The sequence below is a fragment of the Dermacentor andersoni genome, chromosome 4 (genome assembly GCF_023375885.2).
Source record: "Dermacentor andersoni chromosome 4, qqDerAnde1_hic_scaffold, whole genome shotgun sequence".
NCBI classification, from domain to species: domain Eukaryota; kingdom Metazoa; phylum Arthropoda; class Arachnida; order Ixodida; family Ixodidae; genus Dermacentor; species Dermacentor andersoni.
The window spans coordinates 188,369,739-188,383,018 of NC_092817.1; the positions used below are offsets into that span (position 1 = coordinate 188,369,739).

A 13,280-nucleotide genomic window follows, 5' to 3' on the forward strand; every position below is an offset into this window, starting at 1 on the left:
AGGGCTGAAAAAAGTGTGAATGGACGCAAAACTCGGCCTAGAAACGTGCTTCGCCACAGCCAGGGCTCAATACGACCCAAGCTGGTACGACCCAGATGTAATTTCCCGAGCCGCCAACAGGCGCCGCTACTATACCTCAAACTCCAGTGCAAGACGCCCATTACCAAGGAATGCTGGAACAAAGGCTTTAAGGGCATGCTGTGTCATGTAATTGGTGTTCACAGAAGAAACTGAGTCAACTACGTGCCTCGCTTGTTGGCATTTTGCGATGTGGCGCATAACATTACTGGGATCTTTCCATTCAAACTTATGTATGATCGCGCACCACATTGGCCCCTTAGCATTCCCTACAATGACACTACACTGTGCACTACATCGACAGTTCTTGGATCACGATCCCAGAGCCCAATCCAGATGTGTTCAAGTACAGTGGCTCCAAGCAAGACTGTGCATCGTCTGCTTATGCATGCCACAACCTGAATGCACTGCATCTTCATGGCAAACAACAATGCAAGCTTTGAAGGTTTAAATCTTCACTCAGCATTTGTGGAGTATGTTGACTCCAGTGACAATGTTGCTGTTAACTGGTCTGCAATCCCACATGCCATTCGGCTTTGGAACAACCTTCCCAACAACATAGTTGCGGAAACGGACCGCGAAAAATTCAAGCACTCACTGAACTCACTTAACCCTTGTTAACCATTAATATCACACTCACTGTTCTGTGTTATTTTTTCTACCTTTTTCTTGCACTGTTATACGTTTGTTACAAACTTATATAGTTCCTTTTTATTGTACTCATATGCAGCTTTATGTAGCTGTTTCTCTGACTCTTAGGCTGTTCACTTGGCTGCTGTTTTTTTTATTATTGTTGTTACTAGATTGTATGTACTTGATTGTATGCCCCCCTTACTCAATCCCCATGTAGGGGCCTTGTAAGGTATTTTACAAATAAATAAATAAATAAATAAATGTGTGGCGAGGAGTTATTGGATGATGCCTTCGAGGAGGCATTGCCAGAAGGCAACACAACTGCCAAATCGGACAATGACACCACAGATGCTGCCGTGTCAGTTCCTACACTCATGAATGTGCTACAAAACATTGACAACATTTGGAGCTTCATTCACATACACGACACCATAACCAACCTCCTTCTAGACATTGCTGAGCTCAAGCCTCCTTAGAATTGGGTAATGTCACTGAATGAGAAAAGTGTATCCCTATCCATCCATTCCATTTCCTCCTCGGCCAGAGCCACCACCTAATCAGGTACGGTTAATGAGTCCTCGCGCAACACGATGGGCAGACTCGTTAAGGTTGGGGTTGGCAGTGGGTTCGCAGTCTGTATGGGCTGGGAACCAGATGATTTCCTTGTCATAAAATTCCTCAGATGATGCGAGTTTGGCTTTACTGTTTAGGATTCTTGCAGCTTCGACTGATATCCATCCTCTGGCATAATTTCATATAGCCAATTGAGAGTTGCTAATAATGTGTCTATATTTGGGAGAAGCTATAGCCAGAGTAATGGCAACCTCCTCCGCAACCTCTGGTTTTATTGAGTATGTGTGTACGCTTTCTTGCTTTGTATTAATTGCTGCTGCTGTAAATGCTTGGTGATTTTAATATTCCGCGGCATCCACAAATAGCGCTTCCTCATCATTGCCATAGTGTTTGAGCAGAGCATTAGCTCTGCTCGTTCTTCTGCCATGACTGAATTCGGGGTGCATATTTTTGGATAAATTTGGGATTTTAGTCCTGCTCCTGATATCTCTGGCCAATGCAACCTTCGGTCCTTGCTGGTTATGGTATGGCCCTTGGTTATGGTTTATTCATAATTTATCGAGTATACTTCTGCCAGTCCGGGTGCTGGCTAGCCTTTCTAGCTAAGCAATCTGCTGAGCTTCAGTCAATTCTTATGAGGTGTTATGCATGCCCAACTGCATTAATATCTCTGTACTGGTGCTTTTGGCAAGCCTATGACCTGCTTAAAAGCTTTCCTTATGAGCGTATTGATTTTGTCCTTTTCTGCCTTTTACCAGTTAAGGTACACAGCTACGTAAATGACGTGGCTTATAGCAAAAGAGTGAATGAGCCTAACAATGCTCGCCTCCTTCATTCCCTGATACTTGTTTGTGATTCTCCTGATCAGCCTAATGGCATTAGTGACCTTGGTAATGAGCTTTCTAAGAGTTTTGCCTTTAGTTCCCTTCGACTCAATGTTGAGTCACAGGACCCTAATTTGTTTAACGATGGGGATGCTGCCGCTATTCTGTGTACGAATTTGTATCTCCTTGTACTCCCTCTCCTTGACGTATCCCTTGGACCCTTGAGGGTGAGTCTGTTCTTGGTAGGTCTTCTTTGTTCCCTCTATAACATTTTATGCAACCAGCAGCCACAGCTTAACGTCTTAAAAAGCGTTCACTGCCAGCACTTCACGCACGATGCAAATGTCATCTTCTGCAGTGTAGTGCGAGTGTGCGTAAGAAGCTTTCGGAGCAGTCATGCTTATCACACCTGAGAGATAACGGCTTTGGATGGCTGCGGCTCATGTGGCTCTCCTGGCTATCTTGTGATTTCTTGTCACTCGTGAGGATGACCCAAGCCGGCTTGGGGGTCCATGCTAGTTTTCTATTTTTGGGTCTTGTGTTAATGTGGAGACTGGCTTGGGTTCTCTGCATGTGCACTTACGGCCCACAATTTTCTTGGGCCCCCAATCCTAAAACTCTCTATTAATATCGCTGACAGCATTGTACTCTGTCCCATCAGTGGAGCACTTAAAGCGTCTGATCGTTTCTTCTAGAATTGCCTTCCATGGCTCTATAATACTGTCACACGGGTACTGCAGCTAGCGGGCTGACATGGCTGACTTGTATTGTGGCTCACGGCATGCTAAAAGGTTCTTTTGTCACCTGAACACTTCAAAAAATTGCTTAGTTTCTGCTGGTCGTTCTTTTGTGCCACACAAAAGAAAGTTGAGGTGTGTATATCCACCTCCTAGCCCAAAATTTAACAGGTCTCAGGTGACTGACAAGAGGTGCCTTCAAACAAGGGCTTGCTTGCACAAACGTGAGCCTCTAAGTCCAGACTTAAATCTGAATCTTGTCTTATTGTAACCTAAATAAGACTGGACTTTCCGATTGGCTAGGGAAGATTAAGCCTCCAATAATATTCTATTGAGCCTGAATATCAGAATAAGACCGAACTAAAGAGTTTCGCGCGAGCGGGCCCATAACTTACACGAACCTGGTATATCTTAACCACATGTTTCCAGAAATATACTTTGACGCCATGTGTAAATTATGTGACGATAGAGGAGCCACCCTAGAGCATATACTCTGGGATTGCGAAATAGTTCAAAGGAAAATTTCAGTACCCCGGATGAAATAGGGTTGTGGTGGAGAGCTACATTGACTAGTTCAGATCTCCAGAAATCAAAGCTGCTCATGATACAACCGGGAAAATCCAAGAAGGAGCTGCCGCCGAACGTAATTATCACGATCGCCGGAACGACCATCAAGCCAACACAGCAGATTAGGATTCTCGGCCTACTACTTCAGAGCGACGGAAAGGCACAGGCCACCATCACAAAGATCAAGACTACAAATGAACAGATACTTGGTATGATTCGGAGGGTATCCAACAGAAACCGAGGCCTTAAAGAGGACGATGCCATGTGCCTGGTACGCGCGTTCGTCGTGTCGCGGGTTGCCTACTCCGCCCCGTATCTCCAGCTGACGAAGGCGAATAGGGACACCCTAAACACGATGCTTCGTAAGGCAACGAAACAAGCACTGAGCATGCCCATATACTCGTCCACGCAAAAACTGCTAGACATGGGCGCCCACAACACAGTGGAGGAGCTCATCGAAGCCCACCTCTCTAATCAGAGAATCCGGCTCAGTCACACGGAACACGGACGAGCCGTCCTACGCAAGATAGGATGGCAGATCGAGCCAGTACCCATTAAGACGGCCCTTCCGGAAGACTGGAAAACAATCATTCAGACAAAACCCCTTCCCCGGAACATGACGCCGGGCAAGGACGACGAGAGGCGCACCGCTCGAGCCAAAGCCCTAGCCCGGAAGCTGGAAGAGAACCCCAGGGTGCTCTACGCGGACGCCTCGCTCCGAAAACACAGTGACCGTGCAGCGGTGGTGGTTACATCAAAAGACAGGCTGATCGTAAGCGCGTCCCTGAAGACAACAGACCCCACAGTTGCCGAAGAAGCGGCCCTGGCCCTTGCACTCGCACAGCCGAGCGTGAACACCGTAGTCACCAACTCTAAGACAGCCTACAGAAGCTTCCGCAGGGGGGTAATCTCCTCCGCGACCCGAGCCGTTCTAGCCAAGCACAAGCCTCCGGGAAGAGCCATAGAGCTCGTGTGGGTCCCGGCTCACTCGCAGGTAGCAGGCAACACCATCGCCGACTACCATGCCCCAGAAATGTCAATCCGGGCCGAGCACGAGCCGGAAGAGCTACCGCACCCGGTTACCAGCTTTCGGGACATTACCCGGATGCACCGAGAGGAAAGGTGCAGACTGCCAGAACCGCACCCCAAACTCACCAGGCAACAACAGACGATCCTGCATCGAGCGCAGGCGGGATCGCTTGCGCATCCCGTATTGATGAACCGCATGTACACTGCGGAATACGATATGCTCTGTCCTTTCTGCAGAAGAGAAAAGGGCACCCTGCTGCACGTCTTGGCAGAGTGCACAGAACTCAAGACCTCCCCTCCTCCCTTTCCCACCAACACCCCCAATCCCCAACCCCTTGAGCGATGGGAGACCTTGTTATCCAGCCCCGCCTTACCGATTCAGCTCGCACTGACGGACAGGGGCCAGGAGCTGCTGGAAACATATGGGTCCCGTAACTAGGGAACCACCCCATCTGGTGCCTGCGTGCAACAACGATTTATTTCGGGCCCAGTAGATGTTGCTTCATCATCATCATCCAAGACCAACTTTGGGGCCATCCAGCAAGCCCGGGAAGCTACCGAAAGTCAGGGTCTCTCTGCTACCCCAACACCTCCTAAAGGACTTCAGGCCTGCACGCTGCCACATGTCACGTGAGCAGTGTCACATCCGGTAAGCGATCGCCTCCGGAAGGTGGAGGTACTGGGTAGGCACGCACGAGAGAGCGAACCAAGCGAGCCCCGTAGTCGGCGCTGCAGTGCCCGCACTGGACCAGCAGCAACCAGCCCAATGTTGCATGTATCGTTCTGGCATGGTTTTGTATTTCTGTACTGGGTGTGCGTTTCTGCACATGGTCAATGTGCGTGGTGGAGCTTAAGCCATGAAGTGCAGCTATCAGCATGCCGTACAAGTGCTGCATGCCAAAATGCCAGGCAAACTAAGATGAAGATACGAAAATTCAAGTGTTCTCATTTCTGAAGGATGACGCCCAGCGAAACAAGCGGCTGTGTGCCGTACCACACAAGGAGTACTAAGTTAAGCCCGGGATACATGGAGCGTTCTTTCACGGCGAACACTGCGCGGTAGAAATAGACGCGGCGGGACGACGCCGGTGGTTCGCTGGCTTGGCTTACATGCAGCGACAAACGGGCGGACGCCGCCGCGCGCGCGCCGCATTGTTGCCAGACTTTACGAACGTGTTTCAGGATAACAAAAAAAGAATAAGCAGGATTTTTATTGTATTATTTATTGTTACTGACTAAACAACTTCAAAAGAAGTTTCATAGAGGCGCTTACGAACGATTTCTACACGTTTAATTTAGCTGCAAGCATTTTAGCGATTTTAGCGGGCTGGCTTGCGCCGTCTGGCGGGTCTGGCTACGTTGAGTGAGCGGTCACCGCGGAGTGCAGAAGGTCTTGTGGTTCTCCTACAGCGACGTGTACTTTGCGTAAAATAAATTGTGCTTATTGATGTTTACTTCAGTGTCAGTTCCTGTTTTAAAGACTCCTCCAAGAACAAGCGTTTAGTACTGCAGCCGGAGAGGATAGAATTATCGATATTTGGTGTGAAATGGGCATGTCACCGGCTCTCGTTCTCGGTGCCCCAGGCATTGCGTGCGCCGCCTGGACCCACACAGATGCAAACAGCCGGAGACCAGGCATGGTCGGCTTCTAACTGCAATGTGTCGTCCCTCTTTTTCCTCGAGGCATTCGAGCAGAAGGGACTTTTGGTTGTACTAGAGCAGGGTGATTTCTAACCGAAGAAGCACAAAACCAAACTTTACGAGCACGTGTGCCGACAGCGGAAAAAAAAAAAAAGCTTCGGGCGCCGCGAACGAGAAACCGTTTCGTCCCCTATACCCAAGCCCATTTGGGCGCAACCCCCTCCACCCCTCCCCCAATAAGAAGGCAATAATAAGAAAAGCAGTACCATGCACACACTATTTTGCTGCTAGAAAAAAAAGCATCGAGCGCACGAGCTCCCGCGCGCCTTGACGCTGTTGTGGGCAAAGGGGTTTGCTCACGCGACGGGCCGCCGCGCAGGTTCCGGGACATAACCTCTTGCTTTTAAACAACGCAGTCTTTTTTTTTTTTTTTTCGCTCGCTGCTGTTGGAAGATTAATATCCTGAAAAGCACCGCAGGGAAGACAGCATTTCAACATTTTCATGGAAGTTATCCGGCGCGGCCAAACAAGTGCAAACACCCACATTCTGTCCCTCCAGCGTGGCCGCGCCAGCCGCGCGACGGACGCTTCGGCGGAGGCACCAGCTAAAAAGGAAAAATACGCAAAAACATTCGGCGGCTGCCGGAAGTCGGTGGGAGATTGATCGTCGTGACGCCTGATGAGCACAAGAGGCACTCCCACCACTTCCGCCGGCGTCGATCGCCGGGCATCGGTTTTTCCGATCGGTCCGGATAGCCGGCGGGAGACAAATTTTTGGACGCCGAGGGCGAGCGTTCGACGCCGGGCGTTTTTCGCCGCCTGGACGCCGGTTTTTCGCTCCGTGTATCCCAGGCTTTAGAGCTTCTTCAAGGGGAAGGATTGCTTTAATTAGCTTGTGTACCTTCATGCGCACTTTTATGGTGTGGAAAGTTTATTGTCAGTACGTACATGTTGAGCATTAGGCCTACAATCCATTGCATCGCTGAGAGGGCCGAGGCATTGGAGGGACTCTTAGAATGCTTCCTATGGCTGACCGACGCAAATTATCGCATTCATATTTCGCAAAGAGGTGGCAAAAAGCAGGCAGAGTTGGTTTTTACTAGCTGTATGTCATATATTTGCCAAATTGTTTGGGATTAATAATCAAATATGAAGGATGTCTTGCAAAGAAAACGTCTCCAAGTAACGGCAGCTCTCGCCATTGAGTGCAGTCAAGAGCTATCAACGTTTCGCTTAGTCTGCTCTCGTTCTTCTGCAGTTGGGAAAAAATAGCACTGCGGCTCGAGCTGTAGGGGAGTTATTTTTCAGTTCGACGACGCCGTAGACGGTGCCATCTCCAATCTATTCTCTCATGCAAGTACGCTGTCGATTCATCGTAATAAAAAGGTTGCCCACTAAATACTACTTTCTGTGCGATGATCCGTGCGAGCATGAACCAGCTAGTGATACCAGCGGTTTTGAGCAGACCAACTGTTTCTGCTATCGACAGGAAAAGTAAATTGGTCATGTAAGTGGATTCAAAGTTTTATTTCTTGAAACCAGACACATGGCCATTGATTTATGCAGTTGGTGACGCTACGCTTCGTTGGCGATGCTTTCGGCTCTCGTCATTTGACCAATTCGGTGTTAAATTGAGCAGCCGTAACATTTAGATTCGCTCGCATAGTTAATTTGCTTAATCTGCCTGTTGTACATTCTTCCGTGCTCTTCAGCCGCTATAATTTTCGCGGAATGATCTTACCAAGCTTAACAACAAGAATTGTGAATAGAAGCATGCCTTTTTGATCTTTTAGCGCACACTAACTGAAGAGCACATGTGTTTCCTGTGAAAAGTGTTCACTCTGCCTGTACTTGCATCTTGAAAGAATCTAATCTGCCAGTACTAGAAAAAACTACCTTGAGCACATATACATAATATGAGTACTATCCTTTCGGAGACACTATGACATCGTTTTGTGATACAGACCCCATTTCTTTTTTTTTTTTTTTTTGCAGGTCTGTGCGCTGCACTTACATGAGAGCTTTATTATAAAGAAGTCTGTCTATCATAACCAAAGGACTGGAAAGGTTATCACGACCAATTTGCCGGTACCATGAGTGGACCCTAGTCCTGTGCCTTCAATATTCAAGGACTGCCCATCATACTTATCCCCACCACAGTGTTACAAAACAAGAGAGGAGCCACAAGATCGACTGCAGCAACTGCAGTCCTCCCACCTTGCAAAGGCATTGGCAGATTCATTGTCGTCCTATAGAACGGAAGTTGGCAGGTATCAGTTCCAGACATTAACAAAGCAGAAGGCATGTCTGCAAGGATCCTCATTGCCAGAGAAGTAGCCAGTACTGCATACTTCGTCGAGTGTAATGTCCCTGTTACTAACCGGAAGCACCATGCCAAGCATTGAAGCTTCTGTTGTGATCAGTGACAGTATGGACATAACTGTATGCCACCAAAAGGTCAAACTTACCAAAGTAAATGACTATCCTGTCCCCAGCAAAGTTCAGGATATCGGATGCATCCTAGAAATTCTAGAGAATTTGTAGAGTTTTGAAACACACTCTATTATTCCCGAGGATGTGGTAAAAGCTGTCGACACCCTGATCCAGGTTTTGAAACAGCAGCTACCAGTGGAACTTGAAGTGACCTTAATGCGCTGAAAGAACAGCTGGAAACAGTCACAATGAAAATGCCCAGATACTCCTCACATTTGATGGTTATTGCTTGTCTTCTCTTTACAATATCAGAACATGCTTACAAAGTCCTGCGACATGCAGGTGTTATTGCACTCCCTTACCCTGCAACCATCAGAAAGCTTTGTGCATCATGTGAGCTGTCACGGCAAGGAGAGACGGATGAAATTTTTTTGTGTTACATGAAGAAGCGTATGAAGTGTCTCCAGCCTCACGAGCGCATACTGACTTTGTGATGCTTGATGAAATTCACTTGAAACCCTTCTTTAATTACAAGGGTGGCAATGTTTGTGGAGCTGCCTTTAACTCGTCCAACGCTGCCACAACGACCCATGTTTTTATGGTACAAAGTTTGGTTTCATCTTTTAAAGAAATTGTTCACTTCTTTCCTGTTAAAACCATAGATGCTGCTATGTTGCTTAATGCCACCCTAAAAGTCGTGACTGGTTTCGAGTCGCACGGGTACAAAGTAGTATGTACTGTTACTGACAACAATGCTATCAATAGAAAGACTTTTGCAGTCCTCCAAAGCTGCAGTTTGTATATCCACATCCCTGTGACCCGACGAGACCCCTGTTTTACACTGTTGACACAGTCCAACTCTTGAAATGTGAGCAAAATAATTGGACCAACCAAAAAAATCATGCTAGCAATTTCCATTACCCTAAGTTTGAGATCGCTAGTTATACAGTTTACAGTGGTCATATCATGTGGGCTTCGTTTCAAGAACTGCACAGACTACACAAACTCGAAGAAGGGTGCTTGCTTAAGTATGGCCACCAGTTAACCTCAAAAGCTTTGAATCCATCAAAGCTAGAATGGCAAAATGTGAAGATTGCACTTCAAGTATTCAATCAATTTACTGCGGAAGGGCTTCTGGCGCATGCCAATGACACTGACAGAGCAGCAGAAACTGCAAACTTTACCAACATTATCGTTCGCTGGTGGTCAGTGATAAATGTCAAAATTCCTTCGAAGGGCTTCCAAAAACGTGAGCCTTTTCAAGAGCCAGTGAAAGCAATAGAAAATGACGAAAGAATCCAATTTCTTGAGAAGTTTGCGGACTGGCTAGACATATGGATTGCACTACGTTTTGACAATGACATTTTCCCTCGTGAAGTGGTTAGTGCCTTGCGTCTTACGTTCTGTGGGCTTATGGAATTCTCTCGCTACTGCCTTGAGGAACTTAAGATGCGCTATGTGCTTCTCGGAAAAGTTCAGACCGATCCACTCGAGGCAAAGTTCGGTTGATACAGACAACTTGCGGGTGGCCAGTACCATGTTTCTATTTGACAAGTGTACGAATGTGAGGCAAAACATTGCAAAATTCGCTGCCAGTTCTACCATAGTGGCACTGGATGATATGAAAGCCTCATCATTACTGTACAAGGCTTGATCTTTCAGTCAAGCATTTAGTAGCCAGTCAACAGAAAACGGTTTGTCTGCAGCACAACACAAATCCTGTCCCAATGCCAACGTACCACTTTGGAGATAAAGTGGACGTCCACAGGATGTTTAATTTTAAATATCCTACCAGCAGTGTACGAAAGATATCACACCTGGATTTTTCTTGGCCCCGACATGTATTGTCATGGTCCATATCTGCTTCCACGCGAGAGAAATATGTTTTTTGATACGTTTATAACTCAATGACATATGTATACCCTGTCTTGTGTATTTTCCCAGAGCACTGACAATAAAGACTAGCTGAATTAATGCCACGAGGTGGAGAGTTCAGAAAACGTGGACTGCACATTGCCCTCTTGCGAATTCTCCTGTTTCTGCTGAATGAGAATTCTGTTTGAGGCAGACGTTCCATGCATCTATCACAATGTGTCCGCTGCGAGCGTAATATTCACTGTTGGTGTTATGTCGGTAACCGCATTTAAAAAGCGATTCTCGTAAGTGAATGAAGTACATATAAGTATGTACAAGGTAATGCCAGAGACAATCTAACTAGACCTGGCAAACACCTTACGCTAGTCATCCAAAGCTATTCACTGGACCTCATTCTAGTGACTAGAAGTAACCTCCTCCAAGTTATCGCCAATACATGTTGGCAGAAACTTGAACATGGCACGTTGAATATTGTGTTCATCCCTTACGAAATTATGGAGTTCTTTTTTTTTTTTGTTCTTTTCTATCATGCAGCGCAGTTCAATTACCGGCAACGCGGCCACAAACGCCGACAAACGTTTACAAAGCTGTCACTGTTAGCAAAAAAGGTGTTTCCGTAAGTTTCCGTAAAAGCGAAATGAACACGCACAGCGATCATGTTCAGCAAATGTGTTCGCACGGAGCTGTCAAGCGAGCAAAGATGTAAGAAAGTTTAAAGCTCGTGGAGCCCGTACTTACTGCCCACCATCACCATACCGTGCACACGAGGACGAAGGCAACAGCTGTATCATCGACTTCTGACACTGTCCTCCTGCGAGATTTCACTTCTTTAAAACGTCTTGTCCTGCGGCCGAGCGCACCAACTTCGCAGCAGATCATGCCCCGATTACTGGGCCGTAAACATGAAACACTTTCGTGTCCGCACGTATGTCAAACACGGAAAGTAAACAACGCATATACCACTATACACGGGTAAAGCAGAGAGCACGAACGTTTGCTGTCCCCGCAAGTCCACTGCATGCACTACGCGACGAGTACAACGCAACACCATAGAATAAAGAACTTCGGCTACGCACAAAGCAAAGAGCAATGGACGACGTGCACTGACCAATCCTTGCGCACGCGGATCCCGCTCAAGGGCTTCAAAGTTTGAAAATTCCACTCAAGACTTCCGCCGGAAGGTGTTCAACACGTCTTAGTAGATCGCACGGCGCTCTGCTCCACGTATTGTCCAGTAGGCTGAAGTTGGTTGAGGGCGCTGCGAGCGAACTCAGGATAGGGCTTGGGATAGGGCATAGAGTTTCATATTAGTATACCTAGAGGGAAATCTGGCGCTGCGATCGTTCAACCATCATGGGAATGATGGGAAGTACAGGCTTCGGATTGGCGTTCTATTGACTGGCGAACTAGTCTACAAGTATTTTTTTTGGCAGTTTTGGTTTAGCTTCAAGCGCACTTGCTGTAACCTGCAGTGGGACAGTGCAACGCAAAGCTCTCTGCCTTTGTTATGTTGCTCGAAGTGGCGAGAGCGCGCTGGGCCAGCGACTGGGACGATGTTTGTGTCGCGGTGTGGCGTCGAAGCCCTGACGACAAAGCGACGGCATCGTAAACGTTGAAAGAACATGTTTTGAGCGTTTGGACCTTGGTTTGTTAAGTGTGTTAGGTTGGCACTGTACCGTTACGTGCTTTATGAAACTTCAGAATATGAAAAAGAAGGCACTACTGATACAAGACATATACAGTTGTACTTCTAGTGGCTTGACAATCAAATTTTATTGAGGGCTTCATTATGCATTCCTCGTTTATGTGCTCATTGAAATGCGTGTTTTAGGTCTTTAAGAACACAAACTTACTTGTGGTAGGAAATGTTGCTGCTTCCTGGCTGTAGTCTAGTGTTGCAAAATGGGTAAGTGCAAAGCCACGCCATAACGCTTCGGAAGCGGTACGTCAATATACAATATGATGAAGCATATTTGTAGGAGGCCACTAGCGTCCTAGGTAGCACTGCAGCAGATGTGCTTAAAAGTATGTGAAGACGTTCAGCAATCGTGACAGCCGACGCAGCCTTTCGAAAGAGCGAGAGAGAGTTAGCAAGTGCCTGTCGTCTGCGAGAAAAGTCTCGCGTTTGCAGCGAGCAGGCCTCGTAGCAGACGACACTTGTAGCATTCCACTCAAGGGCGCAACACTTTCTCACAATACAGCATTTTTATTTCCATAAATACTTGATGAGCATTTTTATATAAGTACATGCACGATTGTTATTGCTGTTGCAAAAATAAATAAATAATTATTCTTTGTGGTTAAATCAGGAACAGAATCGCACAAGTATGCATACCCTGGTGGGTCCTGGTGACAAACCATAGTAAACCATGCTTCCATCTCAAAGTCATACAAAGTTTATGTAGCGTCTTGTACATTATAACATACTACAGAAATAAAATTAGATTTTACGCGATAATATTTGAGTATAGCTTTGTTTACTGCGCCACAAGCAAACGTCACTAGTCTAAAGATCGAAGTCAATCCGAAGCCTGTACTTCCCATCATTCCCATGTAGGTTGAGGCAGCGCTCATGAGAACCCCCGTAGACACTAGCGCCACATGTCCCTCTAGGTATTTATTTAGAAACTCTATGGGATAGGGTGCCTGGAGCATAGAGTCATAGAGATAGTAGACCAACTCTAGAGGAAAAGCTGGGCCGGAAAAGTCATAGAGTTACTATACTGACTCTAGAGGACAAGCTACCCATAGTAGGGTGGCTAGAAGGGGAGGTGTCAATACCGGCGGCGCTTTCCTTCGGGCGCTCATGACCCCCTTGCGCACCGATGCCACCAGGGGGAACGTGGCGCTGCTGCTCGCGGCGTGGTAACCATAACAGTCCATAACAGTC

General features: G+C 47.0%; 1 protein-coding gene across 3 annotated transcripts in view; it reads right to left on the reverse strand.

The window, feature by feature from the left end:
- The window catches only part of LOC129384951 (uncharacterized), a 134,929-nt gene extending 123,319 nt beyond the window's left edge, over nucleotides 1-11,610 (reverse strand). For all 3 annotated transcript variants that reach the window (XR_011893978.1, XR_011893977.1, XM_072287997.1), the window contains exon 1: nucleotides 11,129-11,610. Coding sequence is in view for 1 of the 3 variants with exons in the window: in XM_072287997.1 (XP_072144098.1) it covers nucleotides 11,129-11,181 (53 nt within the window). In the remaining 2 variants the exon portion in view is untranslated. The remainder of the gene's footprint in view (nucleotides 1-11,128) is intronic.
- Between the last annotated feature and the right edge of the window lie 1,670 nt (nucleotides 11,611-13,280).